Consider the following 21777-nt stretch of genomic DNA (forward strand, 5'->3'; position numbering starts at 1 on the left):
AGTAAAATGATCTGTTTATTTGACATCTGGACGGCTGCAGAACACATGACCTCGGTGAGACTGAGCCTTTCTATAGCATCCAGCAGCCCAGATGTCGGTCTGTGGGTACGGACGCTCCAGCGTGTATTTCCAGACTTCCCTCGGTGCATTGGGGCTTCTCCTGTTTCCTGTCTGCCTTCTATTCCATGAGACAGTGAGCGTTTCCCAAGACCTTCCAACTGCGCCCCTGCCCCGCGGCCGGACGAGCGTCCTGGCACTGCTGGATAGTCTTACTTGTTGCAGCGGCTGTGTGTATTCCTTAACACAGATGTTCTCTCCTCCGAGTGTAGGAGGCTTCTGGTTAGAGAATGTGGGAATCGACTGCTTCTGCTACTGCCATGATGTCAGTGCGGCCGCTCCGTCCCCAGCAGATTCCATTTATGGACTTGGAGACAGAATGGGCCGTTCACATGGAATCCAGATGAAATTCTACATTGATAAACTCCCTTACTCCTTTACACACGCATCGTTCTCAGAACAACCCCTGGTTTAGCTGATGGGCTTATAGACTTCTGTGAGGAGGGCCGAGGAGTGACGAGCGCAGTCAAAGGGGCGCATTGCTCAACAAAGTTCTTCTGCCGTTTCATTTCAGCCATTGCTGAGGAGTCTCGGGCTGCCCGATCCCCACCGGTCAAAACTTCTCACATGTCCAATAGTTTTTTTTGTAAAAGTGTAGTTAGTCTAAAAGAGCTACTAGCATCCTTCCAATTAAAGGAAACCTGTCGTCCGTTTCTACTGAACTAAACAAGGACTAGTTAGATTTATGCTGGTCCTCTCTTTCACAAAGTTATTTTGTTACATGTGCATATAAAGCCAAACCCGAGGAATTGTGGTTTAAAGCTTTCTTGCGTGGCATGACAATCATGTAGGTCAGTTTGGTGGGCTAGAAGTTGCTTTTACTCACGTCTTCCCGTCTTGTCTCCTCTGATGTGGATGACGGAATTGGTGTCATTCATGCACCGCCTAGATGGGTCATGCTGTGGTGGGGGATAGCCTCCCTTAGCACCATAGTGGCATGGAAGGTTTGGGCTATAGCTGCAAGCAATCTTGGACACAATCTGCCCACAAGACCTCAGCTAGAGACTTAAAGGGGTTGTCCCGTGGCAGCAAGTGGGGGTATACACTTCTGTATGGCCATATTAATGCACTTTGTAATATACATCGTACATTAAATATTGGCCATACAGAAGTTATACACTTACCCCCTCTGCTGCTGGCGTCCCCGTCTCCATGGCGCCGACTAAAGCTGCCTTCTCCTTCCATTAGATGCGCTTGCGCTGTCCGGTCTTCTGCTCTGTTGAATGGGGTCGCTCCGGTGTGCTCGCGCCGCACATGTCTTCTACGCATGCGCAGACCAGCTCTCTGGCGCGAGCACGCCGGAGCGGCCCCATTCAACAAAGCAGAAGACCGGACAGCGCAAGCGCGTCTAATGGAAGGAGAAGGCAGCTTTAGTCGGCGCCATGGAGATGGGGAAGCCAGCAACGGAGCAGGTAAGTGTATAACTTCTGTATGGCCAATATTTAATGCACGATGTACATTACAAAGTGCATTAATATGGCCATACAGAAGTGTATAACCCCACTTGCTGCCGCGGGACAACCCCTTTAACATTTTTTCAACTGTTTTACTGTTCGAGGTAATCCGGAGGCAATTTTTTCCAAAGCTGCCCACCATGCTGGACCGAGCTGTACTCTCCTTACCACTGCACCTGTTCTGCAGTTGCCTGGTCTTCATTTCCGGCCGCAAGAAGCTCCTGACCCAGGGGCATGTGACTGTTACAGCTAACCACCCGGTGAAGTGAGGCTGTCACGTGGCCCCGGTGTCGGTGGCCTTATCGCTAGCTCCTTGCACCCAGAAGTGAAGACCAGCAGGGAAGAATCGGAGAGGCAGGGGAGGGGAGTATGGCTGTTTTAGATTATCCCCAAAGAACCCCTTTAAAGAGTAATTCCCCAGTGGGCAAATATGAGCTGAACCATAAATCTTTGGTCTGCTACATTCTAATCACTCACCTCAGTAATGTCTGCTTATCTCTGCCTTAGTCGTGGGGTGGGGTGCGCGACTCGGGCTTCAGGATATGATAGAGCCAATAAAATTACAAAAATCTGCGGAGGGGATGGACTTACCCCTATGCCTAAGGCCTGGCTCTGGGGAGTCCCTTACATATAAAGCAGCTGAGTTTGTAGCAAAGTGTTTTCAGTGTTTAGATCCAAGTGGTTTTCCTATTGTACGCAGCAATATCAGTGGGACAGATATCCATTGTGGCTGCCCTTGGTTTCCAGAAACCACATAAGGGCCGTCCGTAAGCAGAAAACACTATGTGGGTCACTCCGCGTTTTACAGCTGTTATCGCCGCGTATGACGGCAAAATTGTACTGCGCATGACCGTGTATCTCACACACAATGTCATGCACAGTCCACCTGTTTTTTTTGGCCTATATGCGCACCCATACGAACAATGATCTGTCATGCGTCTATATGCAGAAAAATAGAACCCACTGCGTTCTTTTTTTTCGACACACTAATATGAGCATTACTGCATGAGGAAATGTAATTTATTGCCTGCGAGTTTCCGCTTATTACATGGGCGTACAGTGCAAGCGTAATATGCGGTAATCCTATGCCTGAGTGAGCCCCAGGCTAACTTCAATGGGGGAGGTTCCAGCAACCTCTCCTGCACTGGTTGTTGGTGACAGACATGGCTTCTACGCCTCTGCTGATGTGATGGCCCTTCTGATGTTTAACATGTCCGTTCCAGGTATAATAAGGAGTTTCTAAGTCTGTGGGTCTTTGCTGCTGCTCTGAGGCCGGATTCACACAAATGTATTTGTGCTGTCCTGTGAATCAAACCCATTGATTTCAACTAGTTTATTTTGCATACACATTTCGTTTTGTGCAAAAGATACCTAGCATGCTTCATTTTTTTGCATATTTGCACTCGAAAATGGCATTGAACTAATAAACTTTGTCCAGAAGTGACCAGAAGGTAGCAAAAGTTACTCTAACGTGCATCCTCTCCAACCTCCCGCTTCCTACCCAGCCATACATCTCTGACCTCACTGAACGATGATTGGCCCGTGTAAACAGGCAGTCCTTCACCCATGAACAGCTGCCTGCTTACTGTGAATGGAGGCTGGTGGGTTGGAACGATCCCCGGCCTGCTCTGCCCCTATTCACTCAGTGGGAGTGCTCATCGCTGGGACGGCCTGTTGGCATTTGCCCCCGACAGGTCGTCCCATGTAAAATGGCCTAACCCCTTGGGGACAGGGTTCTCTTTCCCTTTGTATCAATTTGTTAGTCATTAGTGGGTGTTTTGCCTTACTATTTTATATATGTATTAGTATCTACAGCTTATATGTTGTGTAAAGGTTCATTTACACAGAGCGATGATCGCTCAAAGATCGCACAAACGGCAGTTTGAGTGATAGCATTGAACAATCATTTGTTCAATACTTAATAGCTACTTAATAGCTTATTAGCGTGCAAATGATGCCTTTAGCTGAATGCAGTTAATAGCCGGAGGGCTCTTATCTGCTTTCAGTTCCTTTTTTCTCCAACGGGAAACAATACTATCAGCATTACCCGTGGAGAACAGCTGATAAGGCTGAACGACGATTTTTAGGTTGGCCTGAATTTAATGATCAGCTAACAGTGCACGATGGCCGCGCGTTTAGACGCAACGATCGCTTTTTAGCAATTTTTGAGCGATCATCGCTCCATGTAAATGGGCCTTAATGTAGTTTTACCCTAGTCTCCATTTGTACAGCTCCTTAGAATTTTTAAAGTGCCATTAATTCCAATAATCATATTAATATTTGTACGTACATGCTGTTAGTAGGAGCTTGCTTAATTATAAACCTATCCGTTTCATTGTGTACCCTACCCAAAATTTTGAAGTGCTGCCTACCGACTTGTCAAAGAAAACATGGCTGACCTCTCCTCTCTATATTGTTATAGTAGGGCATGTTATCCTATTTTTATAGTGGTGTATCTTATTTTTTCAACATTTTGCCAATGTAGAGTTGTAATTCATCTTCTGTACGAAAAGTAGATGATTGTGGCAGAAGTGTTCTCAGGAATGGTCAATATGTGGGAAGTGACGATGGCTCTTGGTCAAGAGGGTCTTTTTTAAGTTTTCTCAAGACACACAAACTTCCAACAGTCTGAGATACGCAGGCTTTAGTAATGTTTCCTATTCAGTTTGCTAATTCTTAATCCTTCTTCCTATCAGGAACTGTTCAGTCCAATGTGCTGTCTCCATCCGGCTCTCCAAGTGGCTCCCAGTATGACAGCGATTCGGATATGGCCTTCAGTGTGAATCGCTCCTCTTCAGCTTCGGAGTCGTCTCTAGGTGTGTATGATAGAACTAATCCGCTTCCTTTATTTGGATTATCTCTTAATGGGGTTATCGGAGATTAAACATTCAAGGTCTGGCCTTCAGCACACATTAGCACCATTCTTGTCAAGGAGTGCTGTATGGTATTACAGCTGAGGCTCATTCACTTGACTTAATCTAGTTTAGCTCCGATATTATCTCTTATGAATGCCAATAAATGTCCATTTCACTTTTTTTTTAAGCTGGTCTTCATAAATTCTTACCCTTTTCATCTTCTTACAGTGACTGCTCCTAGTTCTCCGCTGAGTCCACCGGTATCGCCAGTGTTTGCACCAGAACCCCAAGGAAGCAAAGATGGAGAATGCGCAGTGTGCTTTGATAATGAAGTAGAAACGGTCATCTATACCTGTGGCCACATGTGTCTGTGCAGCAGTTGTGGGCTGAAGCTGAAGAGGCAAGTGAACGCGTGTTGCCCCATCTGTCGGCGGGTGATAAAAGACGTCATCAAAACGTATCGTCCTTAAAACATGGAGAGTCGGAAGCGTCACAGGGATGTATTCTGTGCTGACTTTTTTTCTGAAAGTGAAGCATTCAATCAGGGATGTATCCTCTGTGGAAACAATGCTTTATATATTGGCTCTGGGATTTAAAAAAAAGTTAGTAATGTGGCACAATACTGGCGTGCCAGTGTCCTTAATCATAGCCAGTTGATAAAGGGATACCTCTAGTACAGGGTCATAAAGCAATTGTCCAGGGTGTCCTTACTAAACCGTCCAGCTCACCATCATTATGGTTGTGGAGGTGCCTTTACTCAGGGGGTGCAATTAGACCAAATTACCCAAGGCCCCTTTAAGCAAATCATCATTTATCAGTTCATGAAGTAGTGCCTTCCAGTGACATAAATCAGGCGCAGGGAATCGGGCAGATGGGTGACCAGATTCTCTCTTCCACCAGTACCAGATTGGGATCAAAAGTATTTTCCATATTGTGGAGTATGGCTGGCTGTATAATTACCCATTTCACAGCATAGTTTTTCCAACAGTTGGATGTTTCTAAACTTGTACACTATATAACAAGATGTATAAAGTCTCGGATGGTTATGACTAAAGGAATGCTTTTGTCTCCATCGTTGCGTTCGTTACGGGAGACTCGTGTTCTAGTCACACGGTTTAGCATCAACTTCTAAAATCATGGGTTATTGCTCATGTGACATCACTGACAAACTCCTAGTGTATGACTATCATGAACAGAGTAGTCTTAAGACGTTGAGTGAGATCCTTCTACACATCAAGATTTATTTTGCAAAAACTTTATATGGCCGATTCCTATGATTTCCTTGTGTACAAGTAATTCCGGAGTACATAGTCTGGTGCCTTATTGACATTGTCAACTGGAATCATGGACACACAGCTCAGTGACTCTGGAACTGGCTTCCACGGGTTGATCTGTCTTGGTTTTGCTGCTCATTACACTTTGTGTAAAAGGGAAGGGGGGGGGGCAGTTTGCCGGTGAGCAGGTTGCCAATGCTCTCCGTTCTTTGTACAAAGCCTCGTCACAATGTTGAGTTCTTGTTGTAGTTCTCCTCTTGCATCCTCCCAGTGCTGCGTTTTTGGTGCAATAGTTTCTCACTGCTTCCCCCTATTTGACTCAAGCAGATGGTTGTGATTTATTTGGATATACACACTTTTGGTGTAGCATTTGTTGGATTCTAGTCACCAGTTGTATAGACTTTGTAATGTATGATATAGACATTAATGAACAAGTGGTGTTTTAGTCAATTACATTATTCTCACATTAAGGAAAAAAATGCCTTTTGTCAAATAATCCCAGTGCTTTAACATACTCCTCTTGCCTACAAGTGGTGGAAGTAGCCATTTTGAATTGACTAGGAACTAGTGTCTGTATTGTGCCTAAGTGACGCCGCAGGTTGCTAGTGAATGCATTGGCTGCGTTCTCATGATTACCGTCCCATTTCACAAACTGGCCCGGCAGCCTCCGTATATACAGTACGCTGTGTCTAGTGTAAATGACCTCATTCTCACCCGTCTATCGGAGTAACACTCGCCAGTAGGCAAGTTTCACATACACCCAGTTACATCATTTCCTCCTAATGTAGGATCCCACGATGAAATGTAAAGTAGGGGAGCATCCGGCGTAGTGAATGGAAGTCACTTTCACATCAGTAGTGCCTCATGATGTGCGCTTACTACCTAGACAGCAGGCTAAACATGATTAATTACCCAAAATGGAATTTGAATACTCCCAAAGCCCTTGAGGCTGGAAGCGCTGATGGCAGAGTTCCCAATGAAGGAAGCATTAAACATCTTTCTATATATATACATTTATATTGTGTGATGTAGACTTCTTGCTGAGGTAGCACAGCAGGTAATGTGTTAGATAGCCGGGTGTTGTGTTTCTTGCGTGTTACAGTAGTTGACCTTTTTGTATCAAGGTTACCTTGAAAATAGCTTGGAGCGAATGTTAACATTTGGATGTAGACACTGATCACATTGTATAGAAAGGATTGTGGTATCTGAAGGTGCGGTATGTGTACAGAAGGGAATGTTAGGGTTCTAGGCATGTTAGTTGAAGAGAACTATGTAGAAATCACATAACTATAGACAGACCAGATTTACAGGCTTAAAGGGGTTGTCCAAGATTTTTTTTTCCATCTAGAAAGCACAGCTCCCTCTGCCATAAAACAGAGTCAAATACTCTACCTGCATGGTCCTCACTCCTGTTACTGGTTCACAGGCTGCTGTAACCAATAGGAGCACTTGATTACAGAGTTCTGTCATTGGCTGCAGCAGCCTGTGACATCCCATAAACGGCTGGACTGCAGCCTGTGAACGTTACATCAGAGGAGAGTAAGGAGAGGTAATTATGGCAGGGGGAGCAGTTGTCTTTTTTTTTTTTTTCTTTATGATCTTGGACAACTTCTTTTAAGCTATTTCCATCCAGAAGAATAAATCTACCCAAATTACCAATGGCTAATAATGGAATTCAGGAGTTCTATGATCTCTTGTCACATCCAAGCAAAATACACTTTGTCAAAAGAAAAATCAAGCACCTAGGAGGAGTTGGGGTTTTACACAACACTGGCACACTTCCTGCCCGGTCGATTGATTTATAGAACAGAACATGTATGGGACCATCTGCGACGCCAACTTCAACAGCCTACGAGTTTGCATGATCTAGAGTTTGTTATAGCAAATATGTGCCCATATGCCACAGTGCACATATTTGCTATAACAAAATGTGTATATATTTTGCCTCAATGCCCGTCCGTGTCACATCTAAACTAGAGGCGGTACAACAGGGTACTAGAGCTTCCATGCCTGCTAGTATCACATCTTACATCTGAGGGAGTACAAACAGGTACTAGAACTTTCATGCCCACCCATATCACATTTTGTAACCATGTTAGAGGTGGCCCAACGGAGTACTAGAACCTCCATGCCCACCCGTATCACATCTTACATCCAAGCTATAGGCGGTACAACAGGGTACTAGAGCCTTCATTCCAACCCGTATCACATCTTGTATCCATGTTAGAGGCGGCCCAACAGGGTACTAGAGCCTCCATTCCCGCCCATATCAAATATTGCATCCTCGCTAGAGGCGGTGCAACAGGATACTAGAGCCTCCATGCCTGCCTGTATTGCATCTTGTATCCAAGCTAGAGGCGGCCCAACAGGGTACTAGAGCCTCCATGCCCACCCGTATCAAATATTGCATCCTCGCTAGAGGCAGTGCAACAGGATAGTAGAGCCTCCATGCCCGCCCGTATCACATATTGCATCCTAGCTAGAGGCAGCCCAACAGGGTACTAGAGCCTCCATGCCCGCCCGTATCACATATGCATTCAAGCTAAAGGCGGTACAACAGGGTACTAGAGCCTACCTCCAATTCTTCTGCAATAAATTACCCTTTTGCTCTGATACTGTAATCCCTTACTAATATCAATGTTCCAACCACACATGATTCTGCCAACTCCTAGGTGGTGGGATTTTTTGTTTTTGACAATGTGTATCCTCCTGAGCCAGGATGCTGCCAATTTGATTGGTGCAGTTGAAAGATTGAGTCTTGTAGCTGCTAATATTTGTGTAGCCTTGTAAAATATAATGCAGTTCTTGTACAATACATCGATTAGGTAGGTACCGGCTCGGAGGTGATATTCCAGATAAAACATGTTCTTATGTAGAAGCTTGTAGAACTGAATAACATTGGCTGGATGTTCTCATCTCCAAATCCGTATGCCATGGTCCTTGCTCTGCTGTTTTGTAACTTTAGAAGATTGTGAATTCATAGTAATTGGAGTGCTGTAATGAGTTTTGCTAAAATCTAGTAGGTGAAATGTCCTCACTGACCCATCCACAGTAGGTAAACACATCAGTAGCCTATTCCTTATGTGCAGGGATTGGCAGCTTGCGAAGCTTTATTCAGAGTTGAGCTCAGGATTCTATGTAATATATAGGAATTATGGACCTCTCAATCATCTATAAAGCCCAGGACTGTCCGATCATCGGTTTCTCATGAGAAATCTTCCCCATGTTGTGCCTCCACTCTTAAATTAACATGCCAAAATGATCTGTACAGCTTTTCTTCCCCCAAGTATTTGGTTTTGGTTTACGCTGTACCTCTCCCTCCTCTCCAGGAAGACAATCGTTGTAAAACTGTTATTGATTTGTAACTTTCAATGGAATGGTAAATACTTTGTATAGACGATGTCTGTGCCTTATTGAGCTTGTTTGTGCACTTTTTATATTCAGACGCCATGTTATAACAGAACACTAAAAGTTATGGAACTATAACTCACATTCATGTTTTATAAAGTGTCACTGATGACCTTTGTTTTGATAATTCAGTGAACGTTGTACCTTCACCTTTTATTCCCCCAGATCTTTCAGCTTTTTTTGTTTTTTTTGTAAAATTATACAGATGATTTCTAGTTATTTACTGTGATGCCTGTACCGCATTGTACGCTTCTATATAGTCTGTATACAGGACTTAATATTGGTTGTCTGTTTTGCACTTTTTCATTTTTGTGTTGTGCTTTTGTTTTCGTCATTGTACATTTTTATCTGTTCCATTATGGATTATTTCTGTTCAAAAGCAAATAAAAATATGGCTTGTAGATCCGTGTTTAATGTCTTCATGTGACTTTATTCTAGCCATGCTTTGACTGAAGATAGAAACAAGTTCCTGTATTGGTGTGAGATCTGATGGACTCCCCCCAATGACTGCTTCTGAATTGTCTCCGCTGCAACTGTGTAAACCTACAATGTTCCTTTCCCTAAACAACATAAAGGGGTCGTACTGGTTTAGATAAACATGGCGGCAGTTAACCAAAAACCAACACCCACCTGTTCACCTATTGGAGCAGATTTTACTATTCCAAATAAAACCACTTTCTAGTATAATTTACACCAGAAAACTGTCTTGCACCACATTTACTATGTATTTTTGGACACTTTCTTCAACTTGTCCAAAAAAGGGGCATGGCCTAACCTGTGCCAAATTTTTTTCATAAATAAGCCAACTAATAGTTTGTCTATTCAAAAAGTTTAGACCATTTTAAAATGTGCCAGATTTATCATAGTGGCCCTGTTGAATGATAAATGTCGAATTTTTAAGATTCTCCAGTCTAAATGTCCTTTAACACGGGAAGATTATTGTTCTGGTTGTTCTAAACCCTAGACTCCCGCGGGGTTTTGATCAATCGTCCTGTGTAAAAGCATGCAGAAACTGAACAACTGGATGAGAATTGTACCGTTGTTCAGTTTTAAGAATGCTTAAAGGGGTTGTCCCGCGCCGAAACGGGTTTTTTTTTTTTTTCAATAGCCCCCCCGTTCGGCACGAGACAAACCCGATGCAGGGGTTAAAACAAAAAACCGGATAGTGCTTACCTGAATCCCCGCGCTCCGGTGACTTCTTACTTACCTTGCGAAGATGGCCGCCGGGATCTTCACCCTCGGTGGACCGCAGGTCTTCTGTGCGGTCCATTGCCGATTCCAGCCTCCTGATTGGCTGGAATCGGCACACGTGACGGGGCGGAGCTACAAGGAGCCGCTCTCCGGCACGAGCGGCCCCATTCAGAAAGGAAGAAGACCGGACTGCGCAAGCGCGTCTAATCGGGCGATTAGACGCTGAAAATTAGACGGATCCATGGAGACGAGGACGCCAGCAACGGAACAGGTAAGTGAATAACTTCTGTATGGCTCATAATTAATGCACAATGTACATTACAAAGTGCATTAATATGGCCATACAGAAGTGTATACCCCCACTTTGTTTCGCGGGACAACCCCTTTAAAATCCTGAACGACAGTCGGTCAGTTCTGAACGGCCGCTGCATACAGTCAATGGAGAGGGGTGGGGAGAGAAATCTACAGCCGCCCCGCCTCCACGTGAGCGATCCAGCGATACTCGCTCCTGTGTAACAGCATGGGGACGAGTGTTGGGCATCATTTGCCCAACACTCATCCTGTGTAAAAGGGCCTTAAGTTTGCACTGTCTGACTTGTTTAGTATTAAAGTTAGATTGTGTGGTATTGGTGATGAGGCCCATTCACTTAAAAAGAGCTGAGCTGCAATTTCAAGACCTGTTATGTGCCCCTAGCCCTCTTAGGATGCATCCTATTTCCCTTGGCAGCAGCAGCCTGACACTGGTTGCTCCAGTTAAACTCACCATTAACTAAAATCCCCAAGTCCTTTTCCATGTCAGTGTTACCCAGTGGTTTCCCATATAGTGTGTAATGACTTTCCATGGTCCAGTCTACAACTTGCCTCCTCAAAGCAGCTGATCAGGTTGGTTTGCCAGGAGCGATCTCTCTCAAACGCATGTTGATATGCAGTTATACAGCTATTCTTCTTAAGGTAACATCTCTTGGAAACCCTTCTAACATTTTAATCACAATAGAAGTTAGGCCACTCTCACATGGACGGGTTTTTCTGCATCAAACACTGCATTTTCAGTACAGCGCTAAATGCTGTCAATCACTACCATTGGTTTCAATGGGGCTTCTCAGACAAGTGTTAGAACAGATAGCGCTTGAAAAATGCTGTGTTTTATTTTCATGCGTTTTTAAAACGTGATGCTTTGCCCATAGAAATGGTGTGCATTTTCAGCGCCGCTGGAAACTCCCTAGAATGTGGTCACCACGTTTTTGACTGCGTTTTTGACTGCGTTTTCAGCTGCGTTTTTTTTAGTTTTGGCATTATCAGCTTGCTTGGCTACGTTTTATAACTGCTTAAATTGTTGTCAAAATTGCATGTCAACGCAGCTGAAAACGCAGCGTTTTTACAAGCACATGTGAGAGTGGCCTTAGACTTACCGGTCTGTAGTTTCCAGGTTCACTTTTTGAATTGTTCTTCCTCTTAGCAAGTCACTGGTCAGACCACACATGGAATATTGTGCACAGTTTGGGGCACCAGTACTCAAGAAGAACATATCAGAGCTTGAGCGGGTAACTAAAGTAAAACTGAACGGGTAGACTACACTACCCAGTGCGGTTATCAAAATTGGGATTATTAAGTTTAGAAAAAAAGACAACTGAGGGATGACTTAATAACTATGTATAAATATATCAGAGGACAATACAGAGATCTCTCCCATCTATACCCAGGACTGTGACTAACAAGGGGGCGTTCTCTATATCTAGAGGAAAGAAGGTTTCTACACTGACATAGAAGGGGGTTCTTTACTGTAAGAGCAGTGAGACTATGGAACTCTCTCTCTCTCTGCCTAAGGACGTGGTGATGGTGAATTCAACAGAAGTTTTAGAGGGGCCTGGACGCCTTTCTTGAACGATACAATATTTTGTTATCACTAATAATTTCAGAGTTGTTGTTCTGGGGATTATTCCAATTGCCAGATTGGAGTCAGGAAGGCTTTTTCTCCTTTAAAGGGGGGAAATTGGCTTCTACCTCCATTAGGGTTTTTTTTCTTTGCCTTCCTCTGGATCAATATTGGGGGAGTGTAATAGGCTGAACAGGATGGCCATATGTCTTTTTTTCAGCCTAACGTATGTTACTAAGACACATCCCACGGACAGTTGGGTGCTGTTTTTCAAAGAAATATAGCAAAGGAACTTAAGAGGCTGAAAACCTCTTACTGAAGATGAAGCTTTTAGGTAAAGAAATATAGCTACTGTCAGAGTAATCACTTACATTATAGGTAACAAGTATACTGGTTACCTATACTGGTTTCTCCTGATGAAGGGGAATGTTCTCCTCAAAACACATGGAGCCCGGCTGTGCCTCATTAGCTGGTGTAGCCAAACAAAGGTGGTCGTCTTATACCTACAGGTCTGGATTTATAACTGACAGGTCCGCTTGGAATGAGAGGGGGGAAACGGTAAAGTCAAATCTCTTCCCCCTCCTATGGAAGGAGCTTTATTTCTTTACCTAAAAGTTTCATCTCCATTATGAGAAATCTAGAAGAAAGCACTTAGAGGCTGAATTCTCCATTGAGTTACCATTACATTTGGATTGTATTGGATAACTGGCTCCTAGAGGGCCCAGACGCCCACAAGAGTGCGAGCTGGAATGTAGCAATTGGATTCATTTAGCATTGGAGGTATTTTTCGATTTCTTGTGGTACCATCTGGTCCAAGTACCCACTGGGTTTGATTTTTATCATGTATTGTCAATTACAGTCACATTTGGTGCTACATGTACTGACCTTACCTATATTTTGGTTCTGTCCTGTTTTGGGGAGATAGCAGCCATGCTTCTCTCACTCCTAGATAAGCCTTTTAAAGGGATACTCGTTTTCAACCTGTACAATATTTCCACAGGACATGCTATTAATTACTGATGGGTGAAAGTCTTTCCACTGGGCCCCTAACCTAGAACAAGGATCCCCGTTCATATCAGCCACAGTCCCAGGTAGCATGGCCACCTTGCCATACAATTCCTAATGGGGGTGGGGGTGTGGGTGCTCCTGCACAAAGTTCTCCCTGCCAGTATGGGTCCCACCTTTTAGTACCCTTGCCTATCAGGCATTCCAGTGGTTTGTTATACATTTACAGTATCACATGCTCTTAAATGCATAAATTCCTTTAAGGAATTCTCCAGGATGTTTTGTAGTGCTTTTTTATTCTTTGGAAAAAGGGGGCGAAATGGCATTTCAGTACAAGGTTGGTAATAAATTTTAGCATACACTAAACCAACTAAGGTGGTATAATGATACACTAGACACAGTCTAAGGGCTCATGTCCACGGGCAAAAGAAGAATTAAAATCCGCAGCAGATTTTAACTCTTTTCCTGCCTCCGGATCCGCACCCCATAGGGATGCATTGACCACCCGCGGGGTAGATAAATACCCGCGGATGGTCAATAAAAGTGATTTTAAAAAAAATGGAGCATGAAAAAATCTGGACCATGCTCCATTTTCGTGCGGGGCTCCCGCGGGGACGGCTCCCGCGGGCTTCTATTGAAGCCTATGGAAGCCGTCCGGATCCGCGGGAGACCTAAAATAGGAATTTAAAAGAATTTACTCATCCGGAGCGGGCGGGGAAGGTCTTCTCTTCCTCACGGCCGGATCTTTCTTGCTTCGGCTCGGCGGATGTGCCCGGTGCATGCGCGCGGCACGTCGGCGACGTGCTGCCGGCGTGACGAGTTCATCTGCCGGCCAAAAAAGAAGATCCGGCCGTGAGGAAGAGAAGACTTTCCCCGCCCGCTCCGGATGAGTAAATTCTTTTAAATTCCTATTTTCAGCGCTCATGTCCGCGGGGCAGGAGGGACCCGCTGCAGATTCTCCATGGAGAATCCGTAGCGGGCCTGATTTTCCCCGTGGACATGAGGCCTAAAAGGTGTAGCAGAATTATCCAGCAAAGTCACTGCGACACATCTGGCACAGTCTAAATATTACATACAATGTCTCCATAGGTTCACATGGGAAGTACAAAAGGCCATCGTATAGCCACATACCCTACTTGACCAGGAACACTGAATATATCCGGTCACATTTGTCAATAGTCACCTGTTTTATATTTAGTCTAAAAATGGTAATAATGGACCATAAAAACACAATGTTACAAAAAAAAGCTTTATTTGTCATAGTACAGGATACCACTGGCAACGATTCTTGACCACAATGGGCATCAAGTACAGAAAAGAAACTGCATAGTTGCAAATTATAATGAGTTATATATGAATGGCCATGTAATGTCGGAGAGAATCTCATGTCACGATTACAGCCAAAGGACTTGTCCAAAACTCCAGAGTGAATATTTCTCATGGAATATGAAGGCACAATGAGAGGGGCAGAAAAAGGTCACTTAGGCTCCATCCTAGATGGAATGAATCGGGTAAACATATAGAAAAGCCGTTTTTGCTTTAGCCCACAGACGTGTGCATCAGTTGCAGTACATTCAAAAGGATTTTCATCTAAAGAGGCTTTAAGAAAGGCACCATCAAAATGAAAAAAATCCTAAAATCTCAAGATCTGGTTGTCTCGCGCCAGGGCTAGAAACACCTGACGTAAGTGAAAAATGTAACCACGTGATGTGGATGGTTGTTTACTGTATAATTGGAAAAGCTACTGATAACATGCAGCAGAAGAACCAGCCTGTTCCATTGTAAAGCAATGCATCGAGCTATATAATACTGCTATGGTACAATGGAAATTGTGCAATGTGCTACTCAATTGAACATGGGCAAAAGTAAAACAAAAGCATCACTACTGCCACAAGGATGGGAAGATACCCTGAGATCACCAACTCAGAGCAGGTATAGGCTGCGGCAACACAATACGGAGCACTGCTCCATGGGTGACAAATCCTAAGAGTACGACTGCACCTTAAATATATCCCTAAACACTATACATGTATCCAAATAAGAGCTCAATCTAGTCCTGATGCTATTAGGGCTGCATGGTCTTGTACTACTGTAGCAGTAGCCACAGCTTCGTTGATTTCCAGGAGAGACCCTGAACCTTTCCAAGAGGTAACATGCATTAGTGATTGAGGCAGGATGGCTCATATTTACATCACTACAGCCAACTGTAGCTACTAATTTGATCACCTGGCACAACATAAAAGGATATGGAGCACCACTATTGGAGCTGAGGGAGGATGAACGAGAGCAGCTCTGCATATGTTCGGATTCGAAATACTATACCTCACTATTGTCCAGCAATAAAAACACTAAATCGAGTACATAGTCTGGAAATACCGCCAATCCAACCTCACATTAATTCTTTGTAAAAACCCCGATTTCTACTTTTATATGGTTTATGTTCTTTTTAAAATCTCTTAGCCACTGCTGCCCTCTACAGGTCACAAAACATTCTGCAGTCATATAAAAATTCACCAAACTGTAGGGAGGGGGAGAAAAAATAGTAACAGGTACAGTACGGCCTCATGATAGTGCAGGAACGTAGCGCCACTCCACACAGGCTACTGAATGTAGTCGGTCATTTGTTCTTATTTGGAGTAGGTTTTTCAAAGTATCAAGTTAAGCCATTCGGGTTAACATTGTTTTACTTTTTTTTTGTGTGTTTATAGCAAAGTTTTTAAACTGTACTGTTACTGCCAAGTTTATTATGTCACCGTCAACAGTGGCGAAAATATGATTTGGCCAAGAATAACATACTAAGAAGGCCAAATATGGAGAAGACTTGATAACGGGCTTTGCTTGTACTGCTCTGCAAACACTTGCCTTGCACCCGGAGCAGCACACTCGGCACTCAAGTTATGGAAGAAGTCGATCACATTTCTGAGCACTTTTTAGCTCTTCTGTAGCCCCTCAAATTCTTTAGTAAGAGAATTCCTGAAGAATGCTCACTTACACCAGACCTGCCCAGCTAACTCTCTTTCGTTCCTTTATTATTTTTTTTTAAAAAGTGAATAAAAAATGGAATGTATTAAAAAAAAATTAGGTTTCATGTAAAAACTATAAATTAATGGACTAATTAAATAGACCTGAAATTAGGAGACTATTGCAATGTGTAAACTATGCAAGCCGTTATGGCTTCTTTCTAAGATAATTGGAAGGTATCCAGCCTTCCCATAGTGGGCTTCCATTAATAACCTTACAGAACCACCAACCACTTGTACTCTTCTCCTGAACCTCAAATACTGTCCCTTCTTTAAAGCTGCTGGTTTCTTCATCCCCATCAAAATCAGCAATGGCTACATAACAGCAATCTTTGGGTACCTCACAAGATAATGCCCTTTCTTTGACATCTGTCTTATCTACCTGCCTTGGTGTTTGTGTCTTTGGAACGAAGCTATTTCTTACTTTGGTATCATCCATACTGGATGAAGGTAGGAATGGTTTTGCTTTTGGTGGGACCATTATTGGTTTGTTTGACGTGGCAGCAGCTACATCAGAACCTTCCCTTGGTGGTATTGCTTTCCCATCGTTGGTTTCAATGGACAATTTCTTAGGAGGAGGGGGTCTTCTTGGTGGTATCACAGGCCGCTGGGGTGGATCTCTTGCAGGCTTTGATTCACTGTCAGCAGTCCGCATAGGTACCGGCAATGCTTTAGATGGTGGCTCTCTAGCCATTTCATCATCTTGCTTATACGGATGTCTCGATTCTGGTTTTTCAAGAGGTCTGCCAGCAGCCCCTTGGTAAGGTGCGGTATACATTGGAGTATCACTTGCTCCACTGTTTACAACAGACTCCTGCTCGTTGGCTCTCTCTTGAGACTTTGTAGCAGGTTTAAGTCTACTTCTAAGGTTTGAAATATCAACCTTATTTTCCGTGGTCATTTCAGTTTTAGTTGCAGCGGCGGCCATTGGCTTGGGTCTCACTTGTGGTTTGGACTTCAAAAAAGGGTTTGGTATCATGGAGTCTGCCTTCTCTGTAGGCTGGTCAGATTTTGGTTTGTTAGGGACAGGTTTCAGCATGGGCTTTTTTAGCTCTTTGGGTGATACTTTGTGGCCACATTCCAGCCCCATTTCATTTTTGAGCTGAAACATTTTTCCTTTGTCACTTTTTATCTCTGGTTTCTTAATCTCTTTTGGGGGTAACTGTCTCTGTGGACCAGAAGCTAACAAACTGGGTGATGGTTTTGGAGGAGGAACCCGGAGCTGAGGCATGCTTGGTCTTTCAGAAATATCATCTGTCTTCAGCATGGATTCCCTTCGTGGAGGTAAACTTGGCTTCTCCTCCCCTTCATTGTCAGCAGCTTCATCGTATATACTATTGAAGGTTTGTTCTTTACCATTCAGTTGAGTACTTTTAAAGCCCTGCTCTTTGTTTTTCCACTTTGTTATAGAATCTGTACCATTCTGAGGCGGCTCAGGTAGAGGTCTACAAGGCCCAGATGTTTCTTCCAAGGAACTACTCTCTGCTGAAGCATTTGCTAAGCACAGCTGGGCCATCTCATTAGGCAAAGGAGCCAAAAAGTTAGGCCTGGAAGCACTGCTTGTTTTCTTATACTTGTCAATAAAGGTAGCGGGGGCCCAGCCCTCCTTATCGTCAATCTGAATGTACCACCAGCCACTATGGTTTTTCTCTATTACCTATTGGGAAACATACAGCAACAATTTTAATAATCTTAAACAAAAATAGACACAACATCTAGAAAAGGTTTTTAAAGACACATTTCTTGAATACTCTAAAATGAAGTGCACATCGAAAAGAAATACCAAAATAAACAAACAATGGGGCATATGTAGTAAACCTCTTGAACCGAAATTGGGTTTTTCAGGCAATTTACACTGGGATGCACCACTTTTTGAAAAACTGAGCAGGGCTCAGCCTCGCCAACCGATCAGAGGCTTACACCAATTATAGGAGACCTAATCTGGCTCATAGCTGGTGTAGGTTTCAATCTGGTGCACAGAGTGTACCCCAGTACACTTGTCACTCGTAGCTGGAAACAAAGTTTACTTAGACAGATGTATAAAATGCCCCAGTGAAAACCTATGGATCCATTTGAAAAAAAAAAAAATATATATATATATATATATATATATCTAAAAAAAGGACAGCGGAATGTGGTGTAAACAGAGCCCTAAATGTTTAATACTGGTCATGAAATTTATGGGGCTTCTTGTCACCATCTGTTAAGTATATTTTATATTAGTGATATTTGTCCTCCAAAAAGGTCATGTGATCCTCAGAGGTCATTTCTAAGGCAGAAGTCACACTATCCAATAGTGGCGATGAGACCTGTGCCTATTTATGACCAGCATAAGCAGAGAGTTACAGATGAAAAACCTAAACTCTTACCAAAAAAGCTGAGTCACACAGATCTCTAGTTCATAGAGGAACAGATAAAATGAAACTTTAGGGTTAAGTGGGCACCTCCACTGAGGACAAAAGCTAAACATTCAGCTTTTGTCCAAAGTGTCACTTCAGGGCATGCTGAAGACCAATTGGTTGGAGACCACCGCATTACTCTGAATGATTTTTTTGAACGATAATGGTTCTGTGTAAACACAGCCAACTATTGAATGATAAATCGTTCGCTCATTGTGGATTTTATGCACGCATAAAAATCACTGTTGGCTCGCTCACTTAGCGTTTGGTTTAAATATCAATCGTCCAGTCCTCCTCAGTCACTTATACAGCGATTGTGAACAACTGAACAACTTCTTGTCTGAATTAGCAAATTAAGTATCTGCCTAAACAGGCTGCCCAAGGAACCCTGACATCGGTCACTCATTCAAACGGTAAATCGTTTGGTGTAAATTGACCCTTACATGCCGAAAGGAGAATCTAGCAATTTTGTAACTTGATAAGCTGCCTGTTTATTTTGACTTGTGCTAATATTTTGAAAAAAGGATTCTACATGTAAACTATTAGGCTACATGTTCAGGAGGCGGAATTGTTTGTGCAGGTTGTGTCGGTAGAATTGGGGCTATTTTGCTGCAGATCGCTGCATGAATTTAGCCCCGTCACTGAGCAAAATCCACAAGCAGATCGCCGTTAATTGGCATGTCACTTTTTCACGTAGAAACACGTCAAAATTCCACACACTAATTCTGCCCACTGACCGTAATAAATCAGCATGTGGGTCTGTGGCAAAAACGACAGCACAATGGCCGCGGATTTCTGCTGCAGTTTAATAGGTGGAATCTGCCCTGTGAACAGAAGTCTCAGAAAGGTTTAACCCCTTCCCGCTCCAGGACGTACCGGTATGTCCTGGGAGCCTGGTACTTCCCGCAACAGGACGTACCGGTACGTCCTGGGGATAGCGCGGGATCACATATGATCCAGCGCTATCCCGCAGCGGGAGCCGGCTGTCAGTCACAGCCGGCGTCCCGCTGCAACAGCGGGGGGGCATCGGAGATGCACCCCCCGCTGTTAACCCCTTCCCTGCCGCGATCTAAGTAGATCACGGCAGGGAAAGAGTTCACAGAGGGATCGCGCTCCCTCTGTGTCTCCAGCCGGCTATCGCGATGTCATCGCGAGAGCCCGGCCTGTCACCATGGCAACAGGACGCCAGACACTGGCGTCCTGTATTGCCTGTGCCTATAATCGCTGTACAAGCGATAAGGCATGGCAGAGCAGTAGCTCTGCCATGCCTTATGACAGCGATCATAGGCATAGTGCTGCAAGTCCCTCAGAGGGACTCGAATAGTGTAAAAAAAAGAAAAGAAAAACGTAAAAAAAAGAAAAATGTAAAAAAAAATATTTAAAAAACCCTTTATGCTTTTTCTAATATTAGCATAAAAAAAGGGGAAAAAAATAAAAAAAAACCACATATTGGGTATTGACGCGTCCGTAATGACGTGTACAAAAAGTTGAACACGCTTTTTATTTTGTACGACAAAAAGCGTAAAAAAAAACCGTTAAAAAACAGAGGCAAAATGCTAATTTTTAGCTTTTGCCTCACAAAAAATGCAATAAAAGTGATCAAAAAAGCCGTACATTCTCCAAAATAGTACCAATAAAAACTACAGCTCGTCTCACAAAAAATAAGCCCTTATAGAGCTCTGTACATAGAAAAATAAAAAAGTTACAGGACTTTGAAAGCAGCTATAGAGAAAAAAAAAAGATTTAAAAAAAAAAGGGGGTTTTATTGCAAAAAAGTGTAAAAACCTAAAAAAAAATATAACAATTTTGGTATCATTGTTACCGTACCGACCCGCAGAAAAAATTTAGTGTGGCATTTATGCTGCATGATTAACGCTGTAAAAAAAAGAAAAAGAAATCTATGGCAGAATTGATGCGCTTTCTCTCCCTGTTATCATAAAAAAAAAAATTACGATATTGTCTATGTACCCAAAAGTGGCACCGATAAAAACTACAGATCGCCACGCAAAAAACAAGCCCTTATATGGCCACGTCCACGGAAAAATAAAAAAGTTATGGCTTTTGAAAAATGGAGATGGAAAAATACCAAAAAAATCGCTTGGTCCTCAACGCCAAAATAGGCCATGTCATTAAGGGGTTAATAAATCTGTCCCAATGACTTAGCATTGAAAATAAATAAATAAGACGCCAACATATATTTGGTATCACAGCATCTCTAACGACAGCTTATAGGATTAATACACTATTTATCCAACGCAGTAAACACTAAGAAAAAAAAAAGGCTAATATCTGATTTTGCGTTCATTATACCTCCCAATAACAGAAATAAACAGTAATCAAAAGGATTGGTTAATATATGATCAGTTGGGGTCAGACTCTTGGCACCCCCTGCCGATCAGTTGTCTGAAGACGCCCTTGTGTGATCCTACCCTTGCTGATGTCATGTTGATCAGTCACATGCCCTTTCTCGCCCTCACGGAAACCTGGATACAGCAGTCCGAATCTACCTCCCCCCCTGCATTGTCCTATGATGGCCTGCAGTTCTCCCACACCCCCAGATCGGATGACAGACGCGGCGGAGGAGTAGGCATCATCCTCTCGCCAAATTGTACCTTCCAGGTCATTCCCTCAGCTCCCTCGCTTACCTTCCACTCCTTCAAAGTCCACACCCTGCGACTCTTCCCCCCACTGCCTCTGCGTGTTGCAGTTATTTACCGCCCCCCCCAGGTCCCACCCACCTGTTCCTAGACCACTTCGCTGCCTGGCTCCCCCACTTCCTATCCTGTGAAATCCCAACCCTCATCCCTGGTGATTTCAACATCCCTACTAATGACATCAGCTCCTCATCTGCCTCCTGGCTTTTAACACTTACCTCCTCCCTTGGCTTATCACTAATCTCTGACTCCCCCACTCACAGAGATGGTAACACTCTCGATTTAGTTTTCCTCCGTCTCTGCTCTGCTTCTCACTTTACTAACTCCCCCCTTCCACTCTCAGATCACAACCTTCTTTCTCCATCAGGCACCCTAGCATCACCCCTGACCCTCCTACCTATCGCACCTCTAGGAACCTCCAGTCCGTCCGCACTAAACAGTTTGCCGAAACTATTCAGTCCTCTCTATCCCTTATCTCTCTCCTCCACTGCCCTAACCTGGCAGCCGAATACTACCACACCACCCTC

General features: G+C 43.6%; 2 protein-coding genes across 2 annotated transcripts in view; one reads left to right on the top strand and one right to left on the bottom strand.

Annotated features, from left to right (window-relative positions):
- Positions 1-9517, top strand: part of NEURL1B (neuralized E3 ubiquitin protein ligase 1B) — a 58075-nt gene extending 48558 nt beyond the window's left edge. Inside the window, exons 4-5 of the mRNA XM_066591283.1 lie at positions 4268-4387; positions 4655-9517. Of these exons, the coding sequence (XP_066447380.1) occupies positions 4268-4387; positions 4655-4896 (362 nt within the window). The 3' untranslated portion in view covers positions 4897-9517. The remainder of the gene's footprint in view (positions 1-4267; positions 4388-4654) is intronic.
- A 4893-nt stretch (positions 9518-14410) lies between these two features.
- SH3PXD2B (SH3 and PX domains 2B) overlaps positions 14411-21777 on the bottom strand; it is a 144986-nt gene continuing 137619 nt past the window's right edge. Inside the window, exon 13 of the mRNA XM_066591284.1 lies at positions 14411-17854. Coding sequence (XP_066447381.1) covers positions 16346-17854 — 1509 coding nt within the window. The 3' untranslated portion in view covers positions 14411-16345. The remainder of the gene's footprint in view (positions 17855-21777) is intronic.

Source organism: Eleutherodactylus coqui, chromosome 2 (assembly GCF_035609145.1).
Source record: "Eleutherodactylus coqui strain aEleCoq1 chromosome 2, aEleCoq1.hap1, whole genome shotgun sequence".
In the NCBI taxonomy this organism is placed as follows: domain Eukaryota; kingdom Metazoa; phylum Chordata; class Amphibia; order Anura; family Eleutherodactylidae; genus Eleutherodactylus; species Eleutherodactylus coqui.